This window comes from Oncorhynchus clarkii, chromosome 19, assembly GCF_045791955.1.
Source record: "Oncorhynchus clarkii lewisi isolate Uvic-CL-2024 chromosome 19, UVic_Ocla_1.0, whole genome shotgun sequence".
NCBI classification, from domain to species: Eukaryota; Metazoa; Chordata; class Actinopteri; order Salmoniformes; family Salmonidae; genus Oncorhynchus; species Oncorhynchus clarkii.
The window spans coordinates 47,022,856-47,041,373 of record NC_092165.1 but is presented as its reverse complement, the minus strand read 5'-3'; the positions used below and the strand labels follow the sequence as shown (position 1 = coordinate 47,041,373).

The 18,518-nt window shown below is 44.5% G+C and overlaps 2 protein-coding genes across 3 annotated transcripts in view; both read right to left on the bottom strand.

The window, feature by feature from the left end:
- The window catches only part of LOC139375319 (rho guanine nucleotide exchange factor TIAM2-like), a 134,472-nt gene extending 128,462 nt beyond the window's left edge, over positions 1-6,010 (bottom strand). Inside the window, exon 1 of the mRNA XM_071116986.1 lies at positions 5,899-6,010. The gene's annotated coding sequence lies outside the window, so the exon portion shown is untranslated. The remainder of the gene's footprint in view (positions 1-5,898) is intronic.
- LOC139375320 (SR-related and CTD-associated factor 8-like) overlaps positions 5,324-18,518 on the bottom strand; it is a 43,288-nt gene continuing 30,093 nt past the window's right edge. The window contains exons 4-20 of one of the 2 annotated variants that reach the window (XM_071116988.1): positions 18,323-18,484; positions 17,848-18,004; positions 17,510-17,637; positions 17,101-17,283; positions 16,843-16,922; positions 16,588-16,696; positions 16,311-16,415; positions 15,974-16,092; positions 15,655-15,848; positions 15,399-15,499; positions 15,060-15,173; positions 14,695-14,851; positions 13,512-13,654; positions 11,530-11,668; positions 8,639-8,695; positions 8,283-8,495; positions 5,324-8,122 (exon numbers count right to left, since the gene is read on the bottom strand). In XM_071116988.1, coding sequence (XP_070973089.1) covers positions 5,913-8,122; positions 8,283-8,495; positions 8,639-8,695; positions 11,530-11,668; positions 13,512-13,654; positions 14,695-14,851; positions 15,060-15,173; positions 15,399-15,499; positions 15,655-15,848; positions 15,974-16,092; positions 16,311-16,415; positions 16,588-16,696; positions 16,843-16,922; positions 17,101-17,283; positions 17,510-17,637; positions 17,848-18,004; positions 18,323-18,484 — 4,371 coding nt within the window. In that variant the 3' untranslated portion in view covers positions 5,324-5,912. The remainder of the gene's footprint in view (positions 8,123-8,282; positions 8,496-8,638; positions 8,696-11,529; positions 11,669-13,511; positions 13,655-14,694; positions 14,852-15,059; positions 15,174-15,398; positions 15,500-15,654; positions 15,849-15,973; positions 16,093-16,310; positions 16,416-16,587; positions 16,697-16,842; positions 16,923-17,100; positions 17,284-17,509; positions 17,638-17,847; positions 18,005-18,322; positions 18,485-18,518) is intronic. The other variant, XM_071116989.1, reaches the window with a different exon arrangement.

The following is an 18,518-nucleotide window of genomic DNA, read 5'->3' as shown; positions in this document are numbered from 1 at the left end:
TTCAACACTTTTATAAGCCCTAAAATGCGCATTCTTCCTATTTCCACTCAACGCTACAACAAGCACTGCAGCAGTAATGAACGAGTAGGAAAGTGTATCTATAGGCTTGCGTTTTTGTGATTATTAGCAGCTTAGGTGTTTTTTAATATCAAGGAAAATTTCACTTTCTCTGTTCGTAGGAGTAACAAAATGAATTTGTTCATGAGGCAGAAATAATGCGGTGCGACTTGAGTTTCACCATCATCTGAAAGACAGTGTCCCTTTTTGGTCAGTGTCAGTGGAGGACAGGGAGAGCGGAGGGATGTTGAGAGGCGGACCCTCAATCTGCTGCTCTCTCCCTCACCTGAGACAGACCATCAGATACAGGCACCATCAGCACAGTAAAATAAAAATAAAAAGCAAATGATTTAAATGTATGCTCACTCAGCTGTGCCTCACAAGTAATACAACAACGGGTCTATTAATGGTGTGATCATATAGCCTACCTCAAATTTCTAAATATAATTTTTCAAAATGGCCCGAACAACAATGCATTGGGCAAGGGCAATTCAAGCAAAGCCAATATGCAGTGATAATGCACAAACCTGAATGCTACAGTACTGTTTTTAAATTAGTTAATGTTGCATAGGCTTAAGTAATGTAAAAAAAAAAAAAAAAAAAGTAATTAGTGGTAGATCTCAGCTTGCATTTTGACTCAGTGATCTTGACTCAAAAATGGTTGGTGACCACTATCAACGTTTCCCTTTACTGTGGCAATTGTGATCGAATCAACCCAATATTAGCCACTTTCAATGCAACATACCGAAACAAAACGAACTATGCAAGAGATTTTTGTACTCCGCATCGGAGTAGGATTCTATTGCATTGACACGCACTACTCAGCCCGTACTCTACACAGACCAGTGCAGCATAACCAATCAGAGCTGCAGTAGGCCTATATGCAAATAGACAACTGCCATATATGGATCTGTGCAATTTACTTTGAACTGGACTGTGCTTACAGCATGAGTGCTCGTGAGTAGATGTGCTTGTTGTTAGAGCTGCATGCAGCCACGTGTGCACATTTTGTTCATATTCTTTGCTAGTTAGTGAGTTATTAGCCCAGTTATAAATCATTTGTAGTCAGCAATAGGGGAGTGATTGCTTCCTACAAGAGTATACTAGACATCTTTGAAAAGCGAGTCAGGTAAAGAGCTTTTTTTTTGTATTGAAGGGGCAGTGTTGTATTTTGAGACAGGCTTGAATAAGCTAAGTAGCCAATAGACGGTAGAATCATGTCTGATTCTTTGTAATAATGGTATGGGAATAATAATACATTTTATTTTGTAAAGTGGTTTCCTGCATCAAACACACACAATAATTGGATAAACAGGTTAATGTCAAACCCTGCATGTTTTTTTCTGAAGTCTCATGGAATGTGGCCTACATTGAACACCACACGTTGTCTGTTACCATAGGGGCGGCAGGTAGCCTAGTGGTTAGCGCATTGGACTTGTAACCGAAAGGTTGCCAGATCTAATCCCCGAGCTGACAAGGTAAAAAATCTGTTGTTCTGCCCCTGAACAACTGTTCGTAGACCATCATTGAAAATAAGAATTTGTTCTTAACTGACTTGTCTAGTTAAATAAAGGAAAATATATATATATATATATACAGTGCCTTGCGAAAGTATTCGGCCCCCTTGAACTTTGCGACCTTTTGCCACATTTCAGGCTTCAAACATAAAGATATAAAACTGTATTTTTTGTGAAGAATCAACAACAAGTGGGACACAATCATGAAGTGGAACGACATTTATTGGATATTTCAAACTTTTTTAACAAATCAAAAACTGAAATTGGGCGTGCAAAATTATTCAGCCCCTTTAAGTTAATACTATGTAGCGCCACCTTTTGCTGCGATTACAGCTGTAAGTCGCTTGGGGTATGTCTCTATCAGTTTTGCACATCGAGAGACTGAAATTTTTTCCCATTCCTTCTTGCAAAACAGCTCGAGCTCAGTGAGGTTGGATGGAGAGCATTTGTGAACAGCAGTTTTCAGTTCTTTCCACAGATTCTCGATTGGATTCAGGTCTGGACTTTGACTTGGCCATTCTAACACCTGGATATGTTTATTTTTGAACCATTCTATTGTAGATTTTGCTTTATGTTTTGGATCATTGTCTTGTTGGAAGACAAATCTCCGTCCCAGTCTCAGGTCTTTTGCAGACTCCATCAGGTTTTCTTCCAGAATGGTCCTGTATTTGGCTCCATCCATCTTCCCATCAATTTGAACCATCTTCCCTGTCCCTGCTGAAGAAAAGCAGGCCCAAACCATGATGCTGCCACCACCATGTTTGACAGTGGGGATGGTGTGTTCAGGGTGTTGCTTTCACGCCAAACATAACGTTTTGCATTGTTGCCAAAAAGTTCAATTTTGGTTTCATCTGACCAGAGCACCTTCTTCCACATGTTTGGTGTGTCTCCCAGGTGGCTTGTGGCAAACTTTAAACAACACTTTTTATGGATATCTTTAAGAAATGGCTTTCTTCTTGCCACTCTTCCATAAAGGCCAGATTTGTGCAATATACGACTGATTGTTGTCCTATGGACAGAGTCTCCCACCTCAGTTGTAGATCTCTGCAGTTCATCCAGAGTGATCATGGGCCTCTTGGCTGCATCTCTGATCAGTCTTCTCCTTGTATGAGCTGAAAGTTTAGAGGGACGGCCAGGTCTTGGTAGATTTGCAGTGGTCTGATACTCCTTCCATTTCAATATTATCGCTTGCACAGTGCTCCTTGGGATGTTTAAAGCTTGGGAAATCTTTTTGTATCCAAATCCGGCTTTAAACTTCTTCACAACAGTATCTCGGACCTGCCTGGTGTGTTCCTTGATCTTCATGATGCTCTCTGCGCTTTTGACGGACCTCTGAGACTATCACAGTGCAGGTGCATTTATACGGAGACTTGATTACACACAGGTGGATTGTATTTATCATCATTAGTCATTTAGGTCAACATTGGATCATTCAGAGATCCTCACTGAACTTCTGGAGAGAGTTTGCTGCACTGAAAGTAAAGGGGCTGAATAATTTTGCACGCCTAATTTTTCAGTTTTTGATTTGTTAAAAAAGTTTGAAATATCCAATAAATGTCGTTCCACTTCATGATTGTGTCCCACTTGTTGTTGATTCTTCACAAAAAAAGTATGTTTTTTTGTCTTTATGTTTGAAGCCTGAAATGTGGCAAAAGGTCGCAAAGTTCAAGGGGGCCGAATACTTTCTCAAGGCACTGTATATCTAAATTGATGGAACAGCTATTTCCACGTGAAATGTTTTTGATGGTAGGCCACTCTGGTAGGCCTACATTATGATCAAATAGTCACAGTAGCCTTCTTGGCCTCTGTTGAAACTGTAACTTAAAGCAGGTACAGCCTCAGTGTTCACAGTAAAGGTGCGCTAGAAGTTGCACAGAATTTTCACAAAGTGCCAGCACACCTGAAATTTGCTCAGTGCTTAAAAAATTAGAGGGAACATTGGAACTCTTCTTGGTTTGGAACCCCTTCTCTGTTGGCGCCATCATTATTATACCTCCCCCCCATCCCTCGTAGTCTCTATCCCTCCCAGTCTTCCTTCTGCTCTGCGTGCATATGTCTACGGCCAACGCCAGATAGCTGGATTATGCTCATCTTCAGATCACTCTGACAGGAATCATTCTCTGCCATGTCAATATAAAACGTTCTGCATTATGTACTGTAGCTAGTGTTATGTATTGTATTTCATCTCACTGCTAAAACATGACAGTACTGAGACACCTTTATTGATGTAGGTGTGATGTAGATCAGGGTTACCTAACTGGCGGCCAAGTTTTGTATTTATTTTTTATTGTTGAACATAAAAAAACTGTAAAAACACCAGCAAAACAGCTCCAAGTGATATTAATTTTGAAGATATGTTCCACAGTATTCCCACACATAATATAGGAGGTAATGTGATTGTATACAAATGTAAACAACGTTAGAAATGATTATGTTTTAGTCAAATATATCTGTTTGGGCTTCGTGCAGTCAATTTGCAGTCTACAAAATAATTTGTAATTATGTTCCAGCCTCCCTGACCATCTGTTCAATAATAAAAAATCCCCTCTGCTGAATCTAGTTCATGATCCCTGATGTAAACAGTGTGGAATTTACCTTTGTATATTTCTGCCAAGTTTTATACGATACGGAATAAAAGTCAAACTCTTGGTAATGTCCTTGATTGGGCCTTTTGAATTTCAAATGCCAGCCATGAAAACATGTGGAATGCCTTCTGTGTTCTAACTGTGCAGCCTGATCTATAGTCCAGAGGCTAAACCAGGGGGTGTAATGGTGTGTGGAACAAGGATCCTGGTCCCTAATCTACCCAGATTAGGATTTATGACAATAAGGGAAAAAATGCTGATTTACCTTCAACTTTATTCAACTTCACAACTCTTATAACATTTGCTTCTCTGAGAGAACTTCAGACTATTGAACCTGTCCTGGTAGTATTGTGTCTCAACAGAAATGCACTGAAGAAGTATGAAGTGAACAAGACAAAGGAGAATAAATGGCTACAGGCCGGCATGCACACAACGATGGAGTAAACAGACTGGTTGGTTCCCCGTATACATAGGCTAAATGGTGTATAGGCTGCTCAGCTATGATCACACAGACAAAGGAGATCACTGTCTGTGTTGTCAGCTTGCTGGACAGACTGCTGTCTCTCTGAGGGGTTGTACAGCCTCAGGGAAACCAAAGCAGCACATTGAGCATAGTGTGGTGTATTTGGTGACATTATGCTGAACAATAATCAAATCAAGAAGGCACAATCCGATCCCAAAGTCACTGACCAAACAGAAGTATAGGGAAGTACAGAGTGCGCAGAAGCTAACATAACAAATTAATCCCATGGTCGCAAACAACAAATTTAAGAGCGGTTTAGATAGAATAGATTGATGTCAAAGTACAGGCACTTTTACATCCTGCCTGACTTAATGGGGTACGACAACATCAAGTCAATGGTCTAACTACTGTAGTGACACAGCTGTTTGTATGTGACACCACCGCAAAAAGCATATAGTCTGTGTGTAAAACATTATTCCACTGGTCCTGGGTCAGAAAATACAGTCCTAAAGCATTTGTTAACAAACAAAGCATGTTTATTTCAAACTAAAACAGAATGCACCCAACATCCACCATCCTTAAAAAAAAAAAAAAAACATATATATATATATTTATATATATATATATATATATATTTTTTTTCTCTCTCTGGCTTACTTTGTCCTCTGAATCACTGCATTATGATGAACAAATCACAGACATTTATTTTGGGGATAACACAGGTCATGTTTTTAATCTTTTAGGATGTTCCTTTTTAGAAGCAACTGTACGGTTCTTACTGTATGTAGGCTATATTCTGCTTATAGACCAGAAGCATATATATAGGACACCACAAAGGCATTCATTTAAAACTTTGCTGCAGCATATTTTAAAAGAAGAGAAAAAAACAGGCCAGTGACTGCAGTTTAAGTATTCCCTCATCTGGATTCAATTCAGTGGAAACAGCCAGGATCCGTACACTCTTCCATAGGAAGGTCAAAGCTCTTTTTCTCATTTACAATTCAAACATTTTGGCAAGCAATTTTCATTCAAATTCACCAAGCTTTAAATCGTGGGGTGGCATTACAACTTAAAAAAAAGAAAGAAATAAAATATTGAAAAACATAATCACCTACCATTTAATCAGCTAGCGAGCCATCTATTGAAGTACACCGTTATGTGAGAAATAAAATCGGTTGTTAGGTCATCAGACAATATTATGCAAATTACTACCCAGGGTCCCGTGGGTGGCTGACATGAGTACAGAGAAGAGACAACTTTACAAAATGATCTTTACCTACTGAGTGATGATTATGTCCCCTCAGTGTCAGTTTGCTCTACCACTGGCTGTTTCTCAGCTTCCTCCATCGGCTCACTCAGTCCACTGTCCTTAGGGGAGGAGGAGGCATGCTGTGGTGGTTGCTGCACGTCCAGGGGTCCCGGCAGGCATTGGGGTTCCTCAGGGCGATGTGTGAGGACCGGAGACATTGAGAGTGGGGCTGGAGTGGGGGAGAGGGTAGGGGTGGGAGCCCGTTCAGGTGTGGGCTTAGCCACTACGTCAGTGTCCATCCTCAACCCCGTCCCATAGACCAACTGAGATGGAGGTTCCTCTATTGGTTCAGGCTCTTCCATGGGTTTTTCCTGGAGTTTCTCTGGCTCTTCCTGGGTGTCAGTGATCTCCTGGTGTGGCGACGGGGCCTGGGGTGGCGACTGTGCCGGTGGTGGGGACAGGGCCTGGGGGGGCGACTGTGCAGGTGGTGGGGACAGGGCCTGGGGAGGCGACTGTGCCGGTGGTGGGGACAGGGCCTGGGGAGGCAACTGTGCAGGTGGTGGGGACAGGGCCTGTGGTGGCGTTTGTGCCCGTGGTGGGGACAGGGGCTGTGCCCATGGCGGGGACTGGGCCTGGGCCTGGGGAGGGGACGGCAATTGGGCCTGAGAGGAAACCAGGTTTTGGGGTGATGACTGGTTCTGAGGAGAGGATTGGTTCTGGGATGAGGACTCAGACTTAGGGGAAGCATGGTTCTGGGTAGAGGACTGGGACTCTGTCTGGGGCTCAGGCCTGGGGAGGGCTTCATTCTTGGCTTGAGTTGGAGACTGGGATGGGGCTTGAAGGAACTTGGTTGGGGCTTGAGATGTTGACCGAGTTAGGAGGGTTGGAGTTTGAAGCAGACCCGGTTTAGTTAGGAATCCAGGTTTAGGTTGAAGCCTGGACTGTAGTTGCAGCAGGGCCTGAGATTTGCCTTGGGCCAGTGAGAGGGTTGGGGTCAGGGCAGGAGTAGGAAGTAGGGGTTGTGGTAGAGGGAGAAGAGGTGTCCAGGCTCCACGCTTGTTACGTTCCCTCTCACGTTCCCTCTCCCGATCCTTCTCCCTCTCCTTTTCACGTTCTCTCTCCCGATCCTTCTCCCTCTCCTTTTCACGCTCTCTCTCCCGGTCGCACTCCTGCTCTCGTTCACGGTTGTCACGATCACGGCCATGGTCCCTTTCTCTCTCCCGGTCCCTCTCTCTCTCCCTCTCCCGGTCTTTCTCGCGGCTATCTCTCTCACGGCGGTTGCCGTTCATCTCCTTCCTTAAGTCAAATTCCCTGTCGTCCCTCTCCCGTTGCTGCCTGTCCCAAGCGCGCCGGCGCTCATCCAAGTCCTGTGGCATGTCAGCATCAGTGAACGGTGCTGCAGCTCCACCACGACTCCACGCCGGGCCCCCTCCAACACCCCCGCCACCAGGACCACCAGCACCTACTCCTCCTGCCCCAGCGCGGTTCTGGTTCTCAAAGCGGTTGGGAAAGTTCTGCCCCTGGTTGGAGCCATGGCGCTCCTCCTGGAAGCCCTTGGAGACCCCGGCTGGTGAGCCCCGCATGTCACGCTCATCAAAGTCCCCTCTAGGTGGCCCCCAGCGACTCTGGGTCTGGGGGGTGAAGCCGGCGAGGGCCTGAAGCCGCCCTACCACGCTGTCTCTAGCTGGCTCCCTCACTGGGGTCTGCAGCAGGGCAGGTCTGCCTCCTCCTCCACCCATACCCCCACCACCAGCACCCCCACCACCAGCTCCCCCACCACGTCCACCTCCACCCATGGACTCTCTGTGCTCCGGGGGAGGTGTCCTCAGCAGGCCTGTGCTCTGCTTCTCCTGGGGCGGGGGGAAGCGGTAGTCTTGGTCCCTCCCCTGCTGGCTCTCGTCTGCCCGAGAGGAAGGCTGGTCTTCAGCCTTAGACATGTTTTCATTTGGGGGGTTGGGACCCCGGTTGAAGGCCCCTTCGGCCCTGTTGAAGTGGTCCATCTGGGAGGCCGCTCTGGCGCGGGCCTGTGCATGGAGGGAGGCATCCAGGATACTCTGTTGGGACAGGCCCTGCTGCATCATGAGGGGGAAGCGGGCCCCGGCTCCCTGGAGCATACTAGGCCGGAGGTCCAGCGGCATTAGCCCAGGCATCCTCTGGCCAGGCAGGCCCTGCTGTTGTAGGGGGTGGGTGAGGGAGGCTGAGGGGTGCATTCCCAGAAGACCCATACGACGACCCATTGCATTTTGCATACCTAGAGAGAAGAGGAACACAAATCATTTAATGGCAAAAAACAGGTATCAGCAGCAAAGTCTTGAGAAAGTGAGACATTTTTCAAAAGATTTCGAAATGGGTCATTAAGAACAGACAAAAGAATGGCAAAACTTTCACCTGAACCCTAGATTATAGTTTACCTTGCAGTACTAACTCTGCAGCAGCGTCCATGCCATCAGCAGATTGGCCCGTCTTGTCATTGGCTCCTTGCTGCGTCTGGACTCCAGGTTGAAGCGGGTTGAAGACCCCTTGTCCAGGGATGGCAGAGGGCATGAAGCTTCCTGGGACAGTGGCTCCGTACGGGGAGTCCTTCATGCTGTCCTGAGCCTGCGACATGGAGGGCTGCACCAGAGCTGCAGGAGAGGAACAGAACAAACCATATGTCAGATTTGTCTATTTTAAATAAAGCATATCACATAACATTTTAATATTATCTGGCAACATTTACTCAAAAAGTAATGCAACATCATGGTTTCTATAGACATGCTGTACTTACATGTAGGAGCTGAGCCCATGCCTGCTTGCTGAGGAACACCTGCTGCCTGCATGAAACCTACAGGGGGAGGGAGATACAACACACCATTATCATTACTTTAACAATAAATCACTATTTAGGCCATTCAAACTTCCTTTACTGTTAAACGGATGCCCTGCTTCACGTTTCTCCCTCCCATATTGAAATATGTATAATTTGGTCAATTTATGCAGTGCTTTGTTCATATAATGCACTGTCCACTTTCCCTTGAGGATTTCCCAAGCTGATGCGCGAGAATCAAAGACCAAACCGCCTCAGATCACTCACTTGTCATGTTTGGGCCTTGGATTGGACAGTGGTACACACTGTGGAGATGTTTCATTTATCTTGCATGCCAGCGTAGCTGAGGCCAGCGCAAATTCCTAGTATTTATGTGTCCAGGATAAACGTGGTGTGGCATCCCTCGTTATAAACAGTCGGTTAAATTCACGGTTAATGCATCATTTTCTGACCTATTAGAAGCAATTAATACCTGAAACAATAACGTCATCATGGAACAAAACAACTGGCCAGCGATTAGAGCCCCGTGTCACGTAAAATCTTCCCAGAGTGAAATACTTCCCAATCGTTCTGATTGTGACGTCATGTAAAAATTCTCAGTATGAAAATGTTCCCAGTTCAATAATTGCACGTGCACCTCTTTATGTGGATGGCTGAGCTCGTACGGACATTTCTCTCACACTCTACCGTAGCGCCCAAGTCTTTGCAATTGCCAAAAATCATTCCTCACACCAACCAGTAGTGTAAAAAGTACTTAATTGTCATACCTGAATAAAAAGTAAAGATACCTTAATAGAAAATGACTCAAGTCAAAGTGAAAGTCACCCAGTAAAATACTAGTTGAGTAAAAGTCTAAAAGTATTTGGTTTTAAATAAACATAAGTATTAAAAGTAAATGGAATTGCTACTTAAGTATAAAAATAATAATTTCAAATTCCTTATATTAAGCAAACCAGACGGCAACATTTAAAAACATTTTTTTTTCAATTTACGGATAGTCAGGGTACACTCCAACACTCAGACATAATTTACAAACAAAGCATTTGTGTTTAGTGAGTCTGCCAGATCAGAAGAAGTAGGGATCACAAGGGATGTTCTCTTGATTAGTGTGTGAATTGGACCACTTTTGGGTGTCAGGAAAAATGTATGGTGTAAAAAGTACATTATTTTCTTTAAGAACGTAGTGAAGTAAAAGTTGCCAAAAATATACATAGTAAAGTATAGACACCCCAAAAAACAACTTAAGTTTTTTTTTTAACTTAAAGTATTTTACACCACTGACATCAACCCTCAGCACTTAAGACGCGCAGGTCCGGGTGTTTATATACTGACCTCACGCCTCAACAAGCTTCTGAATTGGTCAGTGTCAATACTCATGGCCACCATTGACTGGCAGATGTGTGAAGCAAATGCACATGCCCACAGAACAGTTTTTCCAGGTCGAGGAAGGGTGTGAGAGAAACATCCGCATGAGCTCAGCCATCCACACATAAAGAGATGAGCCCAGCCATCCACACATAAAGAGATGAGCTCAGCCATCCACACATAAAGAGATGAGCTCAGCCATCCACACATAAAGAGATGAGCTCAGCCATGCACACATAAAGAGATGAGCTCAGCCATCCACACATAAAGAGATGAGCTCAGCCATCCACACATAAAGAGATGAGCTCAGCCATCCACACATAAAGGGATGAGCTCAGCCATCCACACATAAAGGGATGAGCTCAGCCATCCACACATAAAGGGATGAGCTCAGCCATCCACACATAAAGAGATGAGCTCAGCTCAATGAAGAGACATGAGAGCAGTTAGCTGTTAGCTACTTTTCGTCATTCTAAACATTACTGTCGGTGAAATAATCTATCCTGTCTCATATTTGACGAGATTGAAGCACTTCTGACAATGTTATGATCTTAGCCAGATATGACTGCACTGAGCAGCAGAGCACTAGGAAATGTTAGTGAACAATTTTGTGATACCCGAGCCATGCCTATACCTTAGTTATTGATGGGAAAAAAACTGTCCCTACCCCATCCTTAACCCAATGTATAATGTTGTGGCCCGTCAGGCTCGGGTAGGAGAGCTCTAGCATTCCTCAGCAAATATCCAGTGCAAGCTGATAGTATTTTTGACAACTAAATTGAAGTAAAAATGACTGGCGACATCGAAGTGGCAGCAACATGGTGATTTGCGATTCATAACTTACATTTTACCGGTAGACTACTGCCTGCACCAAGACGGAATGTGTTTGAAGTTATCAAACGGCGCCGAGAACAGCCCGAATATTCTGCTAAATGCATCGCCAGTGGTATGCACACACTTCACACCGATCACGTTAGGGACTTTTCCTGGCAACTGGAAGAGGCAATCGAAGGAGGGTGCGATGAGTGAATTGACTGTATAGACCTTCTGGCCTCGAATTTAGTAAAGCTTAATTTCTTCAAAGTAAAAGCCTAGTCTGATAGGCCTATTCATAATTGTACTAATATTTTGTTATATGCTATAGGTAATGAACTCATTATACCGTAACATTTCATTTGATTACAATTATTTATTGTCAATCAATATTGAATTAGAAAAACAATTATTGTAGTCTATTGCACTATATACAACTTAAATTACGTTTTACCCTGCAGATGATCGGGATTGGATTTCACTTTTTACAGTGCTGCATTCATTGGACAGACCTAACTTGAATGACTGTCCCTCTTTATATACAGTAGCCTATTTCTACTAGAAAGTGTTTGGGGGAGGGGGATTCTATATATTTTTTAGCTCGCTCACAATCTGTTCAATAGACCTTACTTTTTTTGTGCAATACTCTTTACTGGCAGACTGCTGTGTCTTACCTGGAGGAGGCTGGGAGGCATTGAACCCTGCTCTGAGGAAAGTGGGCGGGGGGCCATAGCCTGGCGGGGGCATTGTCATGGAAACAGGGAATGGTGGAGGCACAAGACCCCCAGCAGGGACAGCCTGGGCCACAGGGAGCTGAGACAGAGGATAGAGAGGAGAGCAAACCAGTGAAATGAGTGCTGGGATGAATATGCATGGTTGAGATGTGATCACTGTAATATAATTTAACAATCAATCAAAGAATTTGGAGGAACAATATTTTCCCACTGATAATCATGGTTTAAGACAAATACTATGAAAAACAACAACATTTAAATGCTTTGAGAGTTGAGATGTATTAAACAACGGGTGGGTCTAATCCTAAATGCTGATGGGTTAAAACCACATTCCATTCAGTGTCTCTTCCATAAGTTACCACTGGCTAAATCTATGAAGTTAAAATGCTTATTTACTCTGTTCCATCTGACTGACTGTCTCATCAGCCCAGCCAAGCAATTTATAAACTTTATCACTATAAAAAGCATCTAGACATTATCTCACATTTCTTTTAGACTAACATTTAGTTATCAACAGCGAAAATTTGTATAAACCTGTCTCTCCGACATTTGCAACATTGTTTCAATATTGAAATTCGATCTCCAGCTGTCCCATAGTAAATAACGTGTCGGGACGAGACACAGGCAGGCAGCATTTCACAGCCAGTCAAAATCATGAATCAGCTGGCATAATTTTTATGAATATACACAAAGAAAGGTAAAACGAAGTGTAGCTAGTTTGTAGTCTTTCCAGCCCAGTTTGAAGTGATTGTGTTCACTGTGTTGTTGGCTAGCTCCTCTGAACAACAGTGTCCTGATGAGTTAGAACATTTTCTTTGGCAGGCAAAATTGTGCCTCATTAGCTCATTGTTATTGATGTATGCAAATAAATGTCACCAGAAAACAGCTTAAACAAATGCGGCTACTTTGCTGTTATTCTGGCTTTTTGACGTGACCGTAAATTAGCCGTAGTTAGCTAGCTGGCAAGCAAGGGATAAGAACGTTGCCAGCCAGTATGGTAATGGAACATTTAGAACGAACGACTGGGTTGCGTCCACAGATTCAGAACAAAAAGACTGAACGACGGTGTCCCCTCTCTGGCAACCTAACCGATAGAACGAACGACCATCCGGCTTGGGTAGCAACCCTAGAATTGTGTCGGGCCTATATCTTGTGGAAGGATGAAATAGTATAAATAAATTCTATGAAAATATGTCAATAAATATTTGAATATGTTGGTAACCGGTTGTATAAAAGTGATAATGCCCTCGAAGCCGGTGTTTAGAGGATATATTGGCAAGTGCCAACAACACCCATGCCAATATATTCTACAAACACCGGCATTATCACTTAAATATCTGACTGACGAGTTGAATAAGGCGTGTGTGGGTAAATTGCATGAATGAGTTTAGTAGACAGATTAACTCAGACAGAGGTGATTTTCTCTGAGCTGAGTTGTATACTAATCCCCAGCCTAAACACTTCCCCCACCCACTGAGCCAACCCTTCTCATTAGGCCCACCCACGAGCAAACAAACACAGGCCGTGCATCCTGCATTCACTGAACAACCCTATCAACCCCGTCACAAAGGACTGAATACTTGAGGCTAAGCACCCCATAGACAGGGCAGGAGCTAGCACCAATCACAGGAAGTTTATGGTGTTCAGTTTCACATCACTGACTGACTGGCTCCACGGAAGACACTCAGTACAAAGGAAATGGGAGAGGAACCATAGAAACGTGAAGGGCCCAGTGAATTCATGTGTGATCAACTTGTACCCTAACAGTTATCTTGTAAAATAACCAAATTCACAGCCACATCATGTGTGCATGGGAATTGAAAAGAGTTAATTGATATCAATTTCACAGTGGGTGTTCCACCCTCCGGCACGCTTTCTCACAAAAACACACAACTCTAGTTTTATATTAGATGTTTGGGTACCTGCACAGGCATCATGGAGACTTGTTGGATGAAGGCCTTTTGTTGGGTCTGTTGGGAATTAGTGGCTGCCATGGGTTCAGTGCTAACAGCCTGGCTCACCGCTTCCTTCACTGGCTCTGGTGCATTTTTGGCTGCTTCCCACTCTACAGTTAAGAAAAACAGAGGGGGTTAGAGAAGAAAATTCACTGTACGACACAGTCACATTTACTTTGACCTGCTGGGCTGTATCTCTCCAGTACTATATTTCTCCGTGGGACTTCCTACTCTGATAAACTCCAAATAACCAAACGGCAGTAAATATTTGTGGTTGGAGTTCAGAGAGTTAATGTGAGTGTGTGACGCCTGTTTATGAGTGAGCAGTAGTGTTGGGCTTGTAATTCCTGTGACTGTCTAGTGTGTATGTCTTTTGTTTGTATATATGAGTGAGCACGAGGGTGTTTCTCAAAATGCATACTAGGGTCGGAGTATGTGTCCAAATCGAAGTATGTGAAACTGTGCGCTATTTGGACGCGTACTCCGATGGTAAGTATTTTGAAGCATGCATCGATGTAAGCTTCAACTGAAAGTATCCACAGAAATATGATGCAACCATGTAAAAAAACAACAACATTTATAGAAAATCAATGGCGGCCATTATTTAAGCTGAAGTGAGAAAATAAACTGACTGAATTAAATGTTGCCCATTCACATCTCATATGTTGCCTGACTACAATATTTTATTTTGATACATTAATACATACTCTGTTCATTTTGGCATGTTTACCTGCCTACAATACCCACTGTCGTGTGCATAGAACGCAAGCCCAAGTTAATAGGGTTAATGTTTACTGGTTAGCTACTACTGTTAGCTGGCTAGATAGCCACAACGAATGACCTTGTATGGCATTAGTTTTAAATCATTTTTGCCTGTTAAACTATCTGGTTAGTTCGATTATTACGATTCACATCTAGCTAGCTGATAGCTTTGTGTATATCTTGTGTCGTCTCTATTGTTGCCATTGTCCTGGCCGGAAGAAGGTCCACTGAATGGAGAGGTGCAGCGTGAGGTAATACAGTAGTGAATGTTTTACGCATTCTCAAGAGAATGTCCTCTGAGAATGTGGTGCACGGTAGTTTGCTTATTGAGAAACACCCGTAGTGTTAATTTCTGTGTGTGCCTGTGTCCTTTGCTGCGTCTGCTCACCGGCGTTGACAGTCTCCTGGTCGATCATGCCTCCCTCAGCGAAGCCGTCCAGGTCGTCCAGCTTGACCTTCTCCCAGGGGATGTAGGTGACCCCCAGGTCCATGTCCCACAACTGCTTATACTCCTGCTTCACTCCCTTATTCAGCGCCCAAGCGATCTGAACACAAATGTCAGCGGATACATGAAAGAGCAGCAATATCAAGGGTATTTAAGTACAAACAGGAGAGTAGGAAATATGTAACGGCTGGGTTGCTATGAGGTCAGGTATGCTTAGCGAGCCACCCAAGAGATTTAAAAACATTAACACACACAGAGGACATACCCTAACCGCAGTGAAGTGGCAATCACATCACGCCAGACTTTACCTTAATGACCTTGGAGACGATCTTGTGTGAACCAGTGCTGAGTTTCTGTCTGGCTTGGTAGGCATCCTGTCTGTGGACCATACAGATGTAGGCACAGCCACGGGGAGGGATCATCTATAGAAGGAGAGTGAGAAAGGGATGTACAGAAAGACAGATGGTCAGAACTTGCTAATGAGAAATGCCTGGCCTGGCTTAAAGAGCAACGGGTGAGTCCTTTAAAGTGGACTGTCAAGATAATAAATATTTCCCTCCGGTCAGAGGTGACAGAGCTTGCGTACCCACATAATGAGCACCAGTTAATGAAGTCAAGCTCAGACAGACAGCGAGTGCTCTACTTACATTGATAGACTCAATCTGACCAAACTCTTCAAACAGATTGGTGAGGTCCTGCGGAGTGGCCTTCTTGTCTACTTGTCCCACCCACAGAGTGGTGCTGCACACTGGGGACACACAGAAGAGATGGAGGCTTAGAACACATTTAAGGTACCAAGGATCATAAACAGTAAAAGGAGATTGGAGTTTGGAGATTTTCATGAGTAGTGATACACTAAAACATTAAAAGGTCAGTGAAGTGCTAATCGGGGGCTGGTATTACCACTGAGAAACTTGGATCGGATTGGAGGCAGTCCTTTCTTCTGACGCTCTTTCTCTAGCTCGCGGGCATGTCTCTCGCTGGAGTAGGACCGCGACAACTTCCTCTTCCGTTCTCTGGAGCGTGACCGCGATCGCTTGCGATGTTTTCGTTTCCGAGAGCCTGACCGTGATCTGGACCGTCTCTTCCTGGGAGATCTAGAGTAGAGGGTTATTTTGAAGGTAGTTTGATGCCAGCAGTTGTGGTAAAATCAACATGCGCCTCTACAAGGTGTCTCAAGATGCCTTGTGGACGCTTTCTCTCAGAATGGGTCCTTACTCACCTCGATCGTGACCTGGACCGTGTTCTTGACTGTATGTCAATCGTCTTGGACTTCTTGTCCTCTGGCTCGAAGATCTCTTCGTCCATCTCTGGCCCGTCATCCAGGTCCATGTCCATGTCCTATAACACAGGCATCATTACAACAGAGCTCTACTTACAAATACAACTACCACAGAGCTCTACTTACAAATACAACTACCACAGAGCTCTACTTACAAATACAACTACCACAGAGCTCTACTTACAAATACAACTACAACAGAGCTCTTACAATTGCAGTTATATATCCGTTTTAGTCACAGAGAAGTTCATGAGTCAGTGAGGGAAAAAAGGCTTACCTGCTGCTGGTTTTCAATGGAGTCATCAATCTTGTTGTCTGGCTCCGGGTGCTGTGATTGGCTGCTGCTCTGCTGGGGTGTGTTCTCAGACCCAAAGATTCCATCCTGATAAATATCGGATTGGTTAGTGTCCTAGCTACTTTCCTCATAATGGTCTCAAGAGATTAAGGTATGGGAAATTAGTAGGAAATTAAACAGGTAGGGGTTCGGAAAGGAACCAGGGCAGCTTTGTTTTGGGAAGTCAATTCCTGTGCTTATAGAGGTGATGTATAGCAACCTTCTGCTGGTGCTGCTGGTGCTCCATGAGCTGCTTCTGTAACTGCTCTAGGTTCTGCTGCTGCAGCTGCTCTGCCAGCTGGTGGAAGATGGAGTCAGACACCATAGGCCTGGAGGGAAACAGGGAGACAGACAGGGGTCAAGAGTTCAGTTAAATGCTGTGCGTCACACAGGTACTGGGGAGTGAAAGTCCATACACAGAACCTGTGACATATTCTGCAGGGTCTCAGATTTGTAGATAAAAAAACATGCTTACATCTGGGATGATTGCGAGTCCTTTTTGGATTCTTCAGAGCGTTCTGAATCATTCCCAAAGTCAAAATGACCCAACATTTTCTGCAACAAATGGAGAAAGACGATTGTCGTTAAAATATAGAGTTGAGAGTCACACGTAGTAGAAGATAGTTACCAACATCACACACAAATGCGCATGAACAATTAAAAAAAATGTACCCTTAATATCACGGGGACTTACTTCCACTCCATTTCTGTGTCTGTGGCCTTGATTCCTCACCTTGTTGAAGGAGGAAACCCTCTGGTCCAGGGGGTTGAGGTGCATGGGGTTGGCTGAGGCGGCAGCAGTGAGCTGGGCCGTCAGGGCCTGCAGCTGGACCACCAGGCCTGCATCCAGCGCCTGCAGCAGAGACGGCTGGGGCTTCTGCTGCTGCATCTGCAGACTCTGCACCAGCTGCTGGAGCTGTCACACAGATAAAGACAGCCACAGAGAATGATGCACAAAAAGTCTACAGCTGGTCATTTGGAAAGGAAGGAGCATCAGAAAGGTCAGAACACAGACTCAACAAGTGTAAAAGTCAAAACAAAACTAAAGATGCAAAGAGACATTCAGTGTCATTCTCTGAGCTTCAAATTTGATGTTGAGTTAAATTGACTGTTTGAGGACCATGGATCTTCTATATACTGACCTGTTGTCCCTGTGGACTCTGCAGGATCTGGGCCACAGCAGCTACAGTGTCTGTGTTGGAAAACTGAGACGCCCAGTCAGGCAGACTGGACACGATGTTGGCAGGAGTGGCCGGGGTCGCTGGGGTACCTGGACACAAACACACAGAGAAAATCCATAATGAGAAATCAATATGAATAATACAACAAACATCTACAATTGAAGTTGATTAGAGAGCAATGCCTGGTCACAAAAAAGGCCTCAGAACATTGTGTCAGTTCAGGAGAAGGACTGTAATTTCGCCACCAGGTGTCAGTATAGAGCTGAATGTGTATGCATGTTATATGTTGGGTGACTGACCAGGCGTAGCGTTGTTGACTGGAGCATCCCTGCTGGTCATGACAGGGGTGACACTGGGAGGGGGTAGTCCTGCAGCCATGTCCAGCAGCGGCTGGATGATGTCACTCTTGAAGACGGCGTTCTTCTGCCACAGGTTGAGGACTCTGACAATCTTACTCTGGAACACAACGGAAGGAAGATCACAGACTGACACACACAACCACTCAATCAAAACAAGACCACTGCAGCGAATGAGTCACCGCCTAAAGTTGATGCTGTATACTCTACAAATGTGGAGTATTAAAATAGTATATTCATTGATTTCATTCCCCACTGACACTGAATAATAACGTTTTTCAAACAATGCTACAGATCAGATCTATCACTAACAACAATAGAGGATGTGTAGTCAAAGGTAGAATAGAAGGTGGTAAACTAGAACAGTGTTTCTGAATAGAGAAACCAGAGAGCCGTCTCTGTTCCCACTGTGACCCACCTTTTCATCTGAGGGGCAGCGGTAGAGGTGCTGGAAGGTTCCGATGATGTTTTTGCTGAAGCGCGGGGCGAACACATCCTTGTCCTGGCCAAACTGGTGCCGTGACTGCCGCACGATGGAGTCCATGACGTACAGGCCTGGGACCTTGTACTCTTGCTTGCACTGGATTGCACAAAACAAGGTGAGCGTTTAGCAT